The following is a 16266-nucleotide window of genomic DNA, read 5'->3' on the forward strand; positions in this document are numbered from 1 at the left end:
TTCAACCTAATGATAATGAGTATTATTTCATCTTCTTTTACCTTCATAATAGTACAAAGGAAAATAAGATAATAAACAAAATTAAAAAAAAAAAGAAAAAAAGAAAAAAAAGAGTATTTAGCTTTGTCACAAGTAGGACACAAGCACATGCCTAGAAAAGCAAAATCCAATACCCAATAATACCCTTCAAACCCAAAGCAATTAATCCCAAAACCCACATCAATTTCTAAGGGTAATTCCGTCATTTCACCAAAACTGCCCGACACTTTTCGCGCCAATCTCTCTCTACACGTCTCCTTTTTCTCTCTCCCTCTCTCAGTTTCTTCCAAAATTTTCCACAGTTTCAAACCAAAAAAGATAAAAAAATTTAAAAATAAAAGAAAAAAAATTAATTTTTTTTCCTTCTTGAAGCATTAATTGACCAATCGGTCCAAAGTTTTTCTGATCTGTGACTCTCTTCATGATCCTTCCTCTCTCTTCTTCTTCTTCTTCTTCTTCCTCTCTGTCAAGCCACCTGCTTCACTAATCACTCTCCAAAACCCTAGCTCTCTCTACCTTCACCCCATTTCCCCTTTTTCTATTTTGATCTCTGAATCAAGTCCCCATTTCCAATGCCTCATTGTTGATCTGATCCCACAATTTCCCTCTATGTGATGTGAATCTCCCTCTGCTTCTCTGATTCGTTTTTTTCCATCCTCATTCAAATGTAAGCTTAGACTTTTCTATTTTATCTGTTTTTGCTTTTTGTTGTTTAATGGGCTTTCGGCGATTTGTATATACTTTGCTTGGATTGCTTGCAAAAGTGCTTGGTGGGTTGGGTTCCTTTTTGGTTTATTTATTGCTGTGTTTCTTTTTTTGGGAAAATTTGTTCTTGTAAGTGTGTTTGAAGATTGGGTTTGCTTTCATGAAGTCAATCATGATTTGGAATTTCTGATTTTAGGTTTGGGTTATTTTCGAATCTGCTTTTACTGTCAGAGTTAGCTCAGAATTGAATTTTCTCTAATTTCTTGCTTGGTTTTAATCTCTTTTTGGACTTTCCTTTTCTGGGTATAGGGGTTTGATAAAGTTCCTCTTTCTTACTTAACTCTGTTTTTTTAATATTGGTTTTGGTAATGGGTTACCATTGATGTTTGAAATCTTGCTGTAAGCTCTGTTTCTGGTTTTTTCATGGTTGAGTTCTTTTTTTATTTTTCTAATTCTTTTCCTTTTTCATTCTTCTTCAGCATCCTTCTACTTTTTAGTGTGACTAGTAGGGTGCTGAGATAAAGTTGATTCTCTGATTTACATTTTGATGCTGAGCGGTTCTTTTTGAAATCTCTTGTACTTGGTTTTCGTGAAATGTAAACTTCTATTTTCTTTCAGTTGATTTGTAATTTTCCACGATTTTTTTTACTCTTTATTTTTATAATGGTTTTGAGCTTTTATTCATAGTGAAGTTCTTGTTTAGTCTATTGATTTTGATGGATTTTGTCCAGATCTTGTGGATTTCTGAAGCTACCTTCTTGACACTGTAGACAATGGTGGTGAATTTCCAGTGCAGTGTTCTTGTGTTCTTGGCGATTCTTGTTGTTGGGAAGGCAGAAATTTACATTGTCACCATTGAAGGAGAACCTATTGTAAGTTACAAAGGTGATCTCGATGGGTTTGAAGCTACAGCAATGGAATCTGATGAAAAGATCGACCCTACCAGGTTTCAACAATTCAATTCTGTATTTGTTGGTGGTTGTATGTGTTTTGTCTTTGTCATGTTCATCACTGGGGTTCATAATCATGGTTGAAAATTATCCTCTAATGCCTTTGTATCATTTATCACCAATAAATAATTGACGTAATTTTCGAGCTTTTTCCGTCCTTGTTGTGACTTTTGCATGTGGGTTTTTGGATTGTGAAATGTCATTTTCCAACAGGGATTTCAGTTTATTATTTTGGGAGCTGTCAAGCTTTGGCCCCCCCCCTGTTTTGGCTTGTCTGGTCTTCGTGATCCTATTGAAAGTTAAAGAAAGCTATTAGGTCTATGGATGTATTACTCGTAATTATTTAAATAAAATTAGGATATTTGGTTTAAGAATTTGACTCAATTAGTTTTGTATTTTTCTAATTGGACTTTATCATGCATTAAAATATTCTCCACTCTTCATGTTTAATAATTGTATATATTTCTTTTAGTCAATAACAAAATACATACGGACCACTTAATTATTCAAATCCCATTATTGAATACCTCAGGATTTCATCTTCACTTCTAAATTATAATTAAGGGCGATAGTTTGGTCAGCTTATTTTCAAAATTATTACTGGAGAAAATGTAAACACTTCTCTTGATTATTTGAATCATGGAGGTGGTCTGGTGGGGCAAGGCAATATTATATCTGTAGCAAATTGGTGAAGAAAAATATTTCCTATCATGTATATGTTCGTTTTAGTTCTACAAATTATTTAATGTTCATTCTATATGAGTGCAGCTCTTGGAATAAGATTTCATTGTATGTCTAATGGAAATATTTCTTTTGAATAGCTAGATAGTTGTAAACAGTGTCCTTTTAGTTTTGAAGGAATTTTGTTCTTCTGAAAGAGTTTATAAGCTTTATGTCATTGAATGCTATGAGTTTCACACATGGAAGTTCTTTGCAGTGAAATTGTGACATCCTATGCCCGTCACCTCGAAAATAAACATGACATGCTTCTTGGAATGTTGTTTGAGAGAGGATCCTTCAAGAAGCTTTATAGTTATAAGCATCTTATCAATGGATTTGCTGTTGACATCACACATGAACAGGTTAGATTTAAGAAATCTTCTTGCGTTCACATTTGTTGCAATAATTGGTCTTTTCCCATAAAATATTAGTATTTCTCTTTCGTGTAATTACCCCTTACATTTATTTGTAGGCAGAGATTCTAAGACATACACCAATTGTAAAATCTGTTGAGAGGGACTGGAAGGTTAGAAGACTAACAACACACACACCAGAGTTTTTGGGCCTTCCAACTGGCGTATGGCCAACCGGTGGTGGCTTTGACAGGGCTGGAGAAGACATTGTGATTGGATTTGTGGACTCTGGGATTTCTCCACACCATCCAAGTTTCGCAACATATAATACCGAACCTTTTGGGCCGTGCTTGAAGTATAAAGGGAAATGCGAAGTTGACCCTGACACTAAGAAGGATTTCTGTAATGGGAAGATTGTTGGAGCTCAACATTTTGCAGAAGCTGCTAAAGCAGCTGGGGCATTTAATCCAGCTATTCATTTTGCATCTCCTTTGGATGGTGACGGACATGGAAGGTTGGCCCTTTTCTTTTAATTTTTTTTTTTTTTTAAATTTTTTAAGTTTAAATTTTATTTTGAATAAATTCTTTTCGTTGTGAATTTATTTTCTTATATGTTTTCATTTTATCTTGATTATATCTTAAACTGCATTTCATCCTAAAAGAGATATTTTGATACTTAGATTCGAGAATACTTTGAAATGAACATGAACCATGTGCTTTGAAGTAGTGATATTCTAAAGCCTCACTCGCACTAAATACTCTTCTAAAAATCTTGGGAATTGGCGTTGAACCTTTACTTAATTTTTTTTGTTTTTAATCATTTTCCCCTTCTCTCTCTGTTTCAAAGATGCTCCTCTTACTAAAGAAATTAGTTGAAATATGCTTTGTTTATTATTATGGAGTTGAATGATATATATTTTTATTCACTTGATGTTATACTGTACCAGCCATACAGCAGCAATTGCAGCTGGTAATAATGGAATTCCTGTGAGAATGCATGGCTATGAATTTGGTAAAGCAAGTGGGATGGCTCCCCGTGCTAGGTGAGGGAGATAGGAATGGCTCTATTTAAAGTAGCTCTATCATTCTCCTCCTAAACGTTTCACTTGAATTTTCTATGCATAGAATTGCTGTATATAAAGCTCTCTACAGAATATTTGGAGGATTTGTTGCTGATGTAGTTGCAGCCATCGATCAGGTGTGTACATCCAAGGACTTCTGGAAATTTAGATATAGTATAAAATTAAGAGATTACACCTTTAATTGCAACTTTCTTATTCTGACATTTCCTTGATTCAACTTGTTGCTTATTAAAGAATTGTTTTTTATTTCCCCTGTAAGCCTTAGAGAGTTCTTCCCCGTGACCCTGGAGTAAAATTTTCAATACCTATCTCTTTCTTGTTTATTTTTTTTAATGTAGAAAATCTGTTTCATCGGTAAAGTCTATGTTGGGGTAGCTTTTTTAATTTTCTGTCTTGTCTGCTTTTTCCTCAGCGGCCCAGTATGCTTTGCCTCTCCTGTACTAACATAATTCTTTATGAAATTTTGTTTCTTTTTTAAATCTAAAATAGAAATATTAAAACTGTGTTCTAGAAGGAATTCCCATAAGTTCATATAGGCTTGGTTTACAACTTCAGCGGGAAATTCCTTATGCTGATGCAGTATATTTTATCATCCATGCTCCTTTCTCGGGAAATGAACAGCTTGGTGCATGAATATTTGTACTATTCACATCATTACTGCTAGGATACGTGAACATTTTTTTTCTCTAATTATATTTCTTCATTCTTTGTTTGATTCATAGGATAGCCTAACTGATTAGAAAAAGCTGTTCGTGTAAAGAATCCTAGGTTCAAACCCCCTCCCCAGCTGTCTTTATAAATGAAAGGAATTCTTCTTTTCCTATTAATGTCATTTTTTATCATTTCCTCTAATGGTAAAATTCTGTTCAAATGATTTAAAACAATGAACTCATGTGAACAGGCTGTACATGATGGGGTCGATATTCTCAGTCTTTCAGTGGGGCCAAATAGTCCTCCAGCAACTACCAAGATCACATATTTAAACCCTTTCGATGCAACCCTTCTTTCAGCTGTGAAGGCTGGTGTATTTGTCGCACAGGCTGCTGGAAATGGAGGTCCATTTCCTAAAACTTTGGTGTCATATAGTCCATGGATAGCAACTGTGGCAGCTGCAATTGATGATAGAAGATACAAAAACCATCTGACACTTGGTAATGGAAAAATTTTGGCTGGACTTGGGTTATCACGTAAGTTTCATCAAATTGACCTACTTGTACGGTATTTCTGCTTTAAAAAAAATCGTATTTGTCAAGATTAAATGGGAGCTCAAGGCTTTGACATTAAATTGTGCCCTTATTGAAATTCTGATCAGTGAAGATACTATCTCATTAAAACCCAAAAATTTAAGCTTTAGCTTATATTGTAAATGATTCAAATAAGAAGATAGAAATGATGTAAATTGGTTGTTTCGTGCAGCTGCTACACATTTAAATCGAACATACACATTGGTCGCAGCTAACGATGTTCTGTTAGATTCTTCGGTAATGAAGTACAGCCCTTCAGACTGCCAAAAGCCTGAAGTTCTAAACAAACGCTTGGTTGAAGGAAAAGTACTTCTTTGTGGTTATTCATTCAGTTTTGTTGTTGGAACCGCTTCAATCAAGAAGGTCTCTCAAACAGCAAAAGCCCTTGGGGCAGCTGGCTTTGTTCTTGCTGTTGAAAACATTTCTCCGGGAGCAAAGTTTGACCCTGTTCCTGTTGGCATTCCTGGAATTCTTATAACTGATGTTAGCAAGTCGATGGTAATTTTTTAGTCCAATTACTATTCCTTGCATACGAAGTTGGATATTATGACTAATTAGATATTTGGTGTCATTTTGTAATGTAATAAGGTTAATTATCTTATACCCTCATATATTGTTATCCCTTCCCAACAAAAATCTCATCATCTTAGATTTGGTCTGCACATCGAAACATCCATAGTATACAAGACTTGAGCTGCTCTTGATAGTTAGATTTTACCTTTCGCTATATTTTGCTTTCCCTTTCCCTCTGCATATGTTCTTTATGCTTGCTTGTTTCTTCTCTACCATCTTCTGACTTACTATTTGGTGATTTTGCACTCTGGAATTTACTTTTAGGATCTTATAGACTACTACAACACCTCTACTCCCAGAGACTGGACAGGTCGGGTCAAGAGCTTTGATGCTGTGGGTAGCATTGGGGATGGTTTGATGCCTTTATTATACAAATCAGCTCCTGAGGTAGCATTGTTTTCTGCTCGTGGGCCCAATATTAGAGATTTTAGCTTTCAGGATGCAGACCTTCTCAAACCAGATATTTTAGCCCCTGGTTCTTTGATTTGGGCTGCATGGTCTCCAAACGGAACGGATGAGCCGAACTATGTTGGTTAGCATTTTCAGATCCATTTATCTCTCTATTAATGTTTCTTTTATTGCAACCACCATGCTTATATCAAAGTTCAACTACGTGAATAGCACCTCTTCACAAATAAATGAATAGAAACTAAGTAAAAAAAAAGTAACAAAGCTTAAATGGTTAACAGAATATATGATGTAATTTTTGCACCAAAGAAACAAAGGATCCTAGAGAAGGGAAAAACTGTTTCAATTTTTTCTTATATTCTCAGTATTTTAGGAGTGCTGAACCCCAGTTTTGCGGAGAGGAAAGTAACAATACGTTGACCATTTGCTAAAGTCTTTGTGTTTCACCCCTTTAATGCAACACCTTCAGGAGAGGAGTTGTATAACACAGAACACTATTGTGAACATGCTAACTGTACTCTATTACACCTCCACTTGTTTTATTTTTGAAATGAAATACTCCATAATAACTGTTTACATCATCCAGGAGAGGGATTTGCTATGATTTCTGGAACTAGCATGGCAGCACCACATATAGCTGGTATAGCAGCTCTTGTAAAACAGAAGCATCCTAACTGGAGTCCTGCAGCCATCAAATCGGCTTTGATGACAACATCAACGACAATGGACAGGGGAGGAAGACCTCTTAAAGCACAACAGTTTTCTGAAACAGAAGCCATGAAATTGGTATCTGCAACACCTTTTGATTATGGGAGTGGTCATGTAAACCCAAGAGCAGCTCTGGATCCAGGACTCATCTTTGATGCAGGTTCGTTTTTCTTCCCCCATCTAAATTTGATGTCCGAATCATACATTTGCTGATGATCTTATCAATCAAGTTGGTTAAATTTGAGCACGGGTCTCATCAAGGCCACTAAAAGAAGATGTTTCATTAGGAAAATAAGAACCCTATACAGAGACTCATCGTAATCTATCTTCTCTTGGGATAATCTAATTAATGGTTCATGGGTTAAGCTCACTTTTCTTTCCTTTCTTTTTTGTGTTTTTCCCTCTGATGAACACATACTTTGACTTGAGATGTTTCCTTTTCAAAAAAAAAAAAAAAGGAAAAAAAAGGGAAGAAGAAGAATACTTTGACTTGAGATATTGACATCTAAATGAGGCAAAAGAACAATGAGTATGATGAGCATGAAAAAGTCCGTATGAGAGTAAAAGTTGCCTTTTTCCTCTGATTTTTTCTAGGATGTTGATGGCACTTAGAAGTCGTTTTCCATGCCTTGTCGATTTTGACATTAGAGTAGTATTTCGAATGAGTATGCAATGGCTCCACTGATGTTGAATCTCGGTAATTCTCAGGTTATGAAGATTACTTGGGATTTTTGTGCACAACGGCGGGCATCAACGTTCACGAGATACACAACTATACAAACTCACCTTGCAACTTCACCATGGGCCATCCCTGGAATCTCAACAGCCCATCAATCACCATCGCCCATCTTGTGGGAAGTCAAACTGTTACTCGCACAGTAACAAATGTTGCTGAAGAAGAAACCTATACAATTACTGCAAGAATGGACCCTGCTGTTGCTATAGAAGTGAATCCTCCAGCAATGACCTTACTGTCCGGTTCATCGAGAAAATTTTCAGTAACTCTCACAGCTCGATCACTGACAGGAACATATAGTTTCGGCCAGGTTCTATTGAAGGGCAGTAGAGGACACAAAGTTAGAATACCTGTAGTAGCCATGGGATACCAACGATGAGTTTGGTTTTGGTTAAATTCAGAAAAAGAAAAGGTAAAAGTTTATTATGTGGTTGTAATATTCTTTGTATGTGTTGGAATAAGCTAAATAGGATCTCAGATGTAATTTGTCTGAAATATGTATGTGGCTGTAAAGATCAACTCAGAACAAGGGGGGAGGCTGCTGGTTTCTTCCGCTTAAGTTTTGATTACTAATTTGTTTAGTAATAGAGTTAGATTTTTGCATAATGAGGTTTTTTTTTTTAATCCCTTTTCAGATTCTTCATTCTCTCTTGGCCTTGTTGCAAAGATTGCATTTGAAGGAGCATTAGGGATGTAAAAATGTTATCGTGGCTTTTGAAATGGATCCTTGAATGCAATCACTGGTGCTTTTGCACCTGTACTGATATGTACATGTACTCATCTAAGTATGAAACGAGTTTTTCTTGTCGTATCAACTCAAATTCGTATTATATATGATCTTAAAGGGCGTTTGAAGCGTTGAGTTGGTTATTATAGTCAATGGTTATTATAATCAGTGGGTTATAATAGTCAGTAGGTTATGATAAGTAGTATTTGAGATGGAGATTATTTTAGTCTGAGTTATAATAGTTTGTGTTTGGAGTGCAAACTAATTTTGTTTGAGTAGGAAATAATAAACATTGCAATAAAGAAGAAAAAAGTTAATGAGTGAAAAATGGTAAATATTGTAGCAAAAAGAGTTTTGAAATATTATTTACTATACTTAATTGTAAGTTATAAATAGTTAGTACACATTATTATTATATTTGATGTTGCAAACATGGAGTGGATTATAATAACTCACTCGTTAGTGATAAATAATGAGCAAGTAATTATGCATTGTTAGAAAACCATCTTATTATGCCAACTACTTCTCGATCCATTTTAATCTAGCAATTTCTGTAGGCATTTGGAGCAATAATGGTAACCTTTTTACTAGCACGATTAGTGTCAAATAAAATTAACTCATAGAAGAACTTGTATATAAAATAAAACATAAAGGCCGAAATGAGCATAACTCAGTTGGCTTAGTGTTTGTACTTGTGTGTAACTTATAGAAGGGACTCGATATATAGGTTTTCATATATTATATTTTGTATATTAAAAACTTTTTATAATATCAATAATTTTTTCTAAGAAAAGTAATAAAAATATAAAATAAATTAAATAATATACAATTATAATCTAAAATATACATAAATACGTACTATATATATATACTAGTCCAGAAGAACGTACAATGCATGTGAATCTTGTAATTTTAATTAAACGTAAAAAATGGTAGGTTTTAACATGTGACAAATAAATATTATATAGTTTTATTGTAATTCCCATAACCTATATCTTTTGTAAAGTAAAATATCAAATCATTTATTTTTCATTTACAAAATTCCAATTTTGACATTTATGTAAAATATTTGTTATCCAAAAAAAAAAAACATTTTTAAAATTTTTAAATGATGAAGATTCTTTCTTATCTTATTTAAAAAAAATGTTTCTTTGCTACTGTCAAATTTCTCATAAAACTTCCCTCAAAGTATTTATATTTTATATGACTTGAGAGGACAATAACAATTTTTTTAATATAAGTTATAAATCTCATTAATATAACACACAAGCTAATAAAACAACGAGGTCATATTATCTATTTTGTAAGTTTAAAGAAAATTAAAAAAGAATTCATTCATGTGCATAATAGTTCTAAGAATGAAATTCTAAAAAACGTGGAATATGAATATTTAGTATGCTTTTAAAATTAAGAATGAAATTATAATTAAGAAGATTAAATCTATTTGTACCAATTATCTCCCTAATTTTCTTAACTATATATATCTCTTTGTTCATTTATCTTCTCAAATATTAATTAATTGTCTTTTAAATCTCTGGTCTCTCTTCACACTAGTTCGATACATGGAAAACAATATGTTACTCAATTAACTGAATGTGTTAGTTTCAATTGACCTTTTGAGGCGTTAGAGCGAGAATTTTGGAATGACATAAACATGAGGACTAACATACATCTACAATGAAGATACAAAGTAGAAACCTTAAAATTATTATAATGAAAAAATAAAAAGAAATAAAAGGTATAAAGAGAAAATCTAGAGATTTTATAACATAACCACTTATGAATATCAAAATTTAATCTAAAAATAAAAAATCAAATCCAAAAAAATTTCCTATATTTAGATTAGATTAGTTGATCAAATCTATGAAGATTACATAATCAATGGAAAAGAAAATGAATGAAAAAATAGCAAACATTGCTTTTCCAAGTAACACAAACACAAATAGATAACACCATAACAAGCAAATCGACTAACATCATAATTTTAAGCATAACCAAGAACCATAGTGTTCCAACTAACTACACTTTTGATGCGAACTTCGTCAAATACTTTTCGGGCATCAAATCTACAAAAATCTCCAATCCAAACAAATTCTAAATGCATTGCAATATTTAGAATTGTTGATGAAATTCGCTAAGATTATGTAATCTACTAAAAAAGGAAAAAAAAGGAATGATTATTTAAAAAAGAAAAAGAAAAGTAGAAAGTTTTCTTTTAAAATGGAGATTACTTATTCTAATTAAATTGAGAGTTGATTACAAAGCGAATCCATGGACATGAACTAATTTTACACTTCAAGTCTCAAATGTATGAGTTTGAAAAGCATTCTTTTACATTATAAGAATTTAGTTCTTCGTGATGGTGAAGAGTCACAATAAAGTTGAAGGAGTTATAGATATTATATTGAATCAAATCGTCAAGTAAGAATCATATGAAAGCTAGGAAACAGTAAAAACTAATAATAGAATCTTTAATAACTAACGACCAAATCTAGGGGGTATTATAGTCCTTTGATAAAAAAATGGAAGGCAAATTGGAGAAGTAAAAATTCTCCTACTTCCTCACTTTTAAGATTTATATATATATATATGAAATAATTAACAACAAAATTTCTAACCAACTAAATCAAAGCCCAAAAAGAGAGAGAATCTCAAGGAGAAGAGACACCGAATTTAACAACAAAATGTAATGACTTTAAATTAGATCTGAACTTTTAAATCTAAACTTTAAAATTAACATTGTTTAAAAAAGAAAAAAAACCCCTCTAGATTCTTAAAATTGCAGATCAAAGTAATTTACTAAGAATATTGACATCTGCCTAAAACTAGAGGGGAATAGACGTCTCCCAAAATGTAAATATGTTTGACCGAGGAAGCATGGAAAAAATGGCATACATCCCACAAATAAAAAATGGATACTTTTTTTAAAACCAATGAATTTTGGCCTTCTATTTTATATTATCATTGTGTGAAAATACCACTTTAACCTTAAATGCATTCGTCTTTTATTTTCTTTATTTTGCTACATTTTTTTCTTTTTTCGTAGAGCATAAAACATAAAGCATCGAGCATCAAGTATCAAGTATCAAGTATCAAGGATCGAGGATCGAGTAGCATGTAGCTAATATATAGCATAAAGTGTAGAGTATCAAGCATTAAGTATCGAGGATCGAGAATAGAGAATCGAGTATTGAGTATCAAGTATCAAGTATCAAGAAAACTTATAAATCACAGCATGTGGATGGTTTTCAAGGTCTAATGAGTAAATTCACATGATATTGATGCAAGCAGAAGACCACTTTTCATTTAATAAGGTATAAATTTCTCATTTGACCTCCCAAAAAGGGGCCATCTGTACAAAAAACCTAAGAAGCATATAGGAAATTATATGTAAAGTGATAAACATTAGCATTTACACATTGTGCAAATACCTCAGATTTTTACTTTAGGATATGTTTGGGAATTATTTTAGAATAGTTAAAGTCACTTTTTTTATTTTCAAAAATCAACTCTTAAGTATGTTTTTAATCATTCAAAACTAATTTTGATGATATAAGAATTATATTTAAGTGTAAAATTAAATATTAAATTAATTTTGAGTAATTAAAAATGTGTTTTGGAATGATTTTGAATATGACAAAATTGATTTTAACCATCTCAAAATCACTTTTAAACATGCCATTAGTCATATACACGGCTCTTTATTCTTATGACGAAAACAAAGTAATCATTGTTTGATGAGAGTGAAGATAGAGGGAGTGTGGAGGGAAACTACTCAATAAAAGTTTGCTTTTTTAAGGATAGTGAATAATGCATTTTTTAATTGTTTTGGTTTCAACTTTTGAATAGGGAAAAATGCACCGACCTTCAGATGACAAAAACGATAAATTTTTTATTTGTGGAAGAGAATGCCTACAAAATAAAGAAAAAAACACTCTAATGCCAAAGTCAAAATGAAAACCTTATAATGGACAAGAAGTAAGAAGTTCAAGTTATCTCATGTGGAGCCATAATGATATATTTATAGGGGATCCGATCTAGGGTTTAATTTTAATCCTACTAGGATTAAGATATGAGTTTTCCCTGATCTCGAACAAGTTACGATAAAATCTAATCTCATTTTATCGTTCCTTGATTTTTAGCTTGTCCAAATTCACCCACAACAATTATGTTATTTTTTTCTTCTCTCTATGCTATACAATTGTATATTAGTGGTTGGTTGAACTTTTTAAAATGAGTTCAATATGGAGTACTTTTAGTGGAAAGTACACACTTTTATGCTAGTTAAGTTATGACACAACATCTTGGTTCATCATGAACATTTTCAATTGGATGTTACCTAGGAGTTGGAGGTTGAATTAAAAGAAGTACAAATTAATGGCACCCTCCATATCCAGAGTTGCTCCTTTGGTTTGTTCTTTTCCAATAATGTTGAGAAATTCAAAATTAAATCATGCATGGAACATTTAAAGAAGGTAAAAATAAGGGGAATTGTCATGAATAGAAAAAATACAAAAGTATTTATGCAGTATAGCAAAAAAAAAAAAAAATTGTCGTAGGCATGTTTACATTTTTTTAAAATTCCCAAGTTGCCCCTTTTCACACTTGAAATTGTGCATATATTGATCGCTGATTTTCTTCTTCTTCATTAACTTCTTTCTGCAAAAAATCAGAATCTTCTTGATCGTCTTCTCCATCGACTCCATCCTCCTCCTCCTCCTCCTCCACAGAATATTTATAGAATTTTAGACGGCACAAAATCAGAATCTTCTTGATCGTCTTCTCCATCGACTCTATCCTTCATCAATTGATTTGTCCTCCTCCATCCTCCTCCTCCTCCTCAATGAACTATGAAACAAAATTAACTATATTTCAAGAAAAAACAATCACCAAATTACACACTCTCATCAACCTAAAGGGTAATTTGATGGAAGATAAACCAACTGATAGACAGTGCAATCACCAAATTACACACTCTCATCAACCTAAAGGGTAATTTGATGGAAGATAAACCAACTGATAGACAGTGATAGTAGTTTATCATTGTACTATCGCTGTCTATCTGATAGTGTTCCATTAGTACCATTTGATAATGTTCTATCTACTTGACAGTGTTTTATTAGTGTCTATCACACTAATATCATTACTTTCTAACTTTAATCAAGAAATTGTAAATTTTGGTTCAAAGAAATGAAATTCAGACCCCCCGACTTTTCTTCTATTCTTTAGGAAATGCTAAATTGAAGCTTTACAAGCCATTGAAAGAGTGATAGAAGACTATAGCCTACTATCATTGATAGAAACCTTAGTCATATTATAATAAAGTAGAAAAATGTTTCACTATCATTGATAGATAGTGATTTAACATTATCAGTGATAGATAATGCTAGCAGTATATCCCTGTCTATTAGGGATAGTTAGTGATACAACACTATCACTGATAGATAGTGATAGTAGTTTATCATTGACTATCAGTGATATAAGTCTATCACTGATAATCAATGATATGCGTCTATTAGAGCTTATCAATTTTAATGCATATTTCTATCAATGATATATAGTGAACATTCACTTGTTGTGTTAAGCTACGTGGGTCATCCTTAGGAAGTGTTTTCATTAATTCAACGACTTTTTTTGTATTTTGTCTATGTGGTTTTAGTTGGCTAAATGGGTGGCTAGCCAGACCCATAATTTTTCTGGTGGTAGTGGTTGGAAGTCGATGATTGAGGTAGCGGGGGGTGGGTAGTAGTTGGTTGGATAGATTTCTATCAGTTTTTATTACTGATAGACACTGATAGACTTTTATCATCTTCTATCAATGATAACTTGTATCAGTTTCTATCACTGGTAGACACTCATGGACTTTTATCGGCCTCTATCGACGATAGACTTTATCAGTTTCTATCACCGATAGATATTGATAAACCTCTATCAATCTTATAAATGATAGACTTGTATCAGTTTCAATCATTGATAATATCAATCATAAATTTCTATCAGTTTCTATCACTGATAGACTTCTATCAGCCTTTATCAACGTAGACTTCTATCAATATCTAATACTAATAGACACTGATAGACTTCTATCAACGTCTATCAACGATGGACTTGTATCAGTTTCTATCACTAATAGACATTGATAGACTTTTATCAATGTCTATCTATGATAGACACTAATAACAATGTCTATTACAACTATCTAAAAGTAACAAAATTTTCAGTAACAATATCTGGTGTATGTATCATAAATTATCTACAAGCAAAAAAAAAAAAAAAAAAAAAAAAAAAAAAAAAAAAAAAAAAAACTACCAACAACTTGCAACAACAAGATGATTATCTATTGAAAGATAGTTAATAGTAGTCAATCACTGTCTATCACAGATAGACTTCTATAATTGTCTATTTGTGATATACAGTGTAAGACTTCTATCAGTGTCTATCATAGTAGTTTATCATTGTTTATCAAAGATGAACACCGATAGCCTTCTATCATTGTCTATCTCTGATAGACAATAACAAAACTTCTATCAATATCTATATTGAAAGAAATAAAAAACGGGGATTTTCATGAGCAGCAGAATGGATCGTTCCAAATTCCATTCAAATTGAACACAAACAATTACAGTCTAAAACGGAAGCTAATAGGTCATGCATATACAAAAATTACAGCATGCTATAAGAGAATCAAGGGATAGAGTATGTACCTTTGAAGGACCATTCTTCAAGAATCCCTCGATCGAAGTCCAATACATCCAAAAACACATACGAACGCAACGAACAAACTGCTACCAATAGCACGAACAACTTGATGCTCTTCGAACCCAATCGAATCCAACTCGATTCACGAACAAAGTAAGGACACCACCACAAGCGTTATCTTGATATCTCGGTGTGAGAATCTAGGAGTTGTGGGCTATGTATGATATTGGCTTGAGGAATCAGGAGGTATGCAATCTAGTAGACGATCAAGTAAGTGGGAGAAATGAAGCTGTCTATCGCATAGACAATGTACTCGATTGTTTAGTAAAAGGCAGTCTATCGCATAGACTTTGCTACTCGATCGTGTAGCAACGATAGTCAACTCTTCAGGATTGTTTAGTCTCTGTCAACGCTATAGCTTAGTAAAAAAAATTTACTTGATAGCTTTTTCCCGTGAGTACTTTTAGAATGAGGCAACTTTTAAATTTAGGAAAACAATTTTTCTTTTATCTCACGGTTACCATAAAACTTCCAATAACCTCCCATTTAATCAGTTATTAGAGAAAAAGAATTAATTATCAAATAATTAATATATTATAAATAAATATGATAACCAACTTATCATATTATATTTATAACCTATAATTTTAATATTTCATCTCATGAAACATATAAATCATAGTTCTTTTTCTATTTTATGGTACTTAATATAAATCATATTTATTTAAATTCTCAAATTAATGTATCTCATACATCACACAAATTATATCACATATAATTGAATTTCTTCTTGTTAATTTGAACACTTCAAACTAACCCCAAAATTTGATTCTCAACTTGAACCCATTGAGCTACCAATGGGACCTTATGGACCTGTAGCTTGAAGCTCCAACGGTACGTGAATAACTGACTAAACTCTTTAGTCACAAGATCCACCATCCGTTAACTGTCAGGCACTTCACTAAAGACCTACAACTGCATTCTTCTCACTATAGATATATTTCTGTGTCCATATTAACCAATCAACAATGCGATAACCCTTCACAAATCGTTCATAAGTACAGTTGGGCCAATTTACCGTTTTTCCCCTGTAGTTACATCTAACTCTTTAAGTATCACTGATTCCTCTAATGAACAATAAGTCATAGTCCTACTATGACTGAGTCATCTCTTCCAAAGAGAGGGTATGTCCACTATGTTCAAAACCCAGAATCAGCCCTTAAGGGAGCAATTTATCTACTTATCCCTACTTCGGGGAAGAAGTGAATTCTGTCTTGTTTAACTGAGTTCCCAGCTCCTCAATCAGACAAATCCCCAAAAAG

General features: G+C 32.8%; 1 protein-coding gene across 4 annotated transcripts; it reads left to right on the forward strand.

Annotated features, from left to right (window-relative positions):
• Positions 1-347: 347 nt before the first annotated feature.
• Positions 348-8333, forward strand: LOC120079804 (subtilisin-like protease SBT2.5). 4 transcript variants are annotated; one of them, XM_039034209.1, is made up of 12 exons: positions 348-706; positions 1476-1690; positions 2632-2776; positions 2887-3281; positions 3715-3810; positions 3893-3965; positions 4751-5036; positions 5266-5591; positions 5931-6198; positions 6661-6942; positions 7491-7930; positions 8154-8333. In XM_039034209.1, exons 2-11 carry the CDS (start codon positions 1518-1520, stop codon positions 7895-7897), a joined length of 2451 nt encoding a protein of 816 aa, XP_038890137.1. In that variant the 5' UTR covers positions 348-706; positions 1476-1517; the 3' UTR covers positions 7898-7930; positions 8154-8333. The 4 variants fall into 4 exon arrangements, with proteins under 4 accessions (XP_038890137.1, XP_038890136.1, XP_038890138.1 ...); XM_039034208.1 differs by lacking the exon at positions 8154-8333 and having other exon boundaries at positions 7491-8124; XM_039034210.1 differs by lacking the exon at positions 8154-8333 and having other exon boundaries at positions 1515-1690; positions 7491-8124.
• The last annotated feature ends 7933 nt before the right edge of the window (positions 8334-16266 follow it).

Source organism: Benincasa hispida, chromosome 6, assembly GCF_009727055.1.
Source record: "Benincasa hispida cultivar B227 chromosome 6, ASM972705v1, whole genome shotgun sequence".
Lineage (NCBI taxonomy): Eukaryota > Viridiplantae > Streptophyta > Magnoliopsida > Cucurbitales > Cucurbitaceae > Benincasa > Benincasa hispida.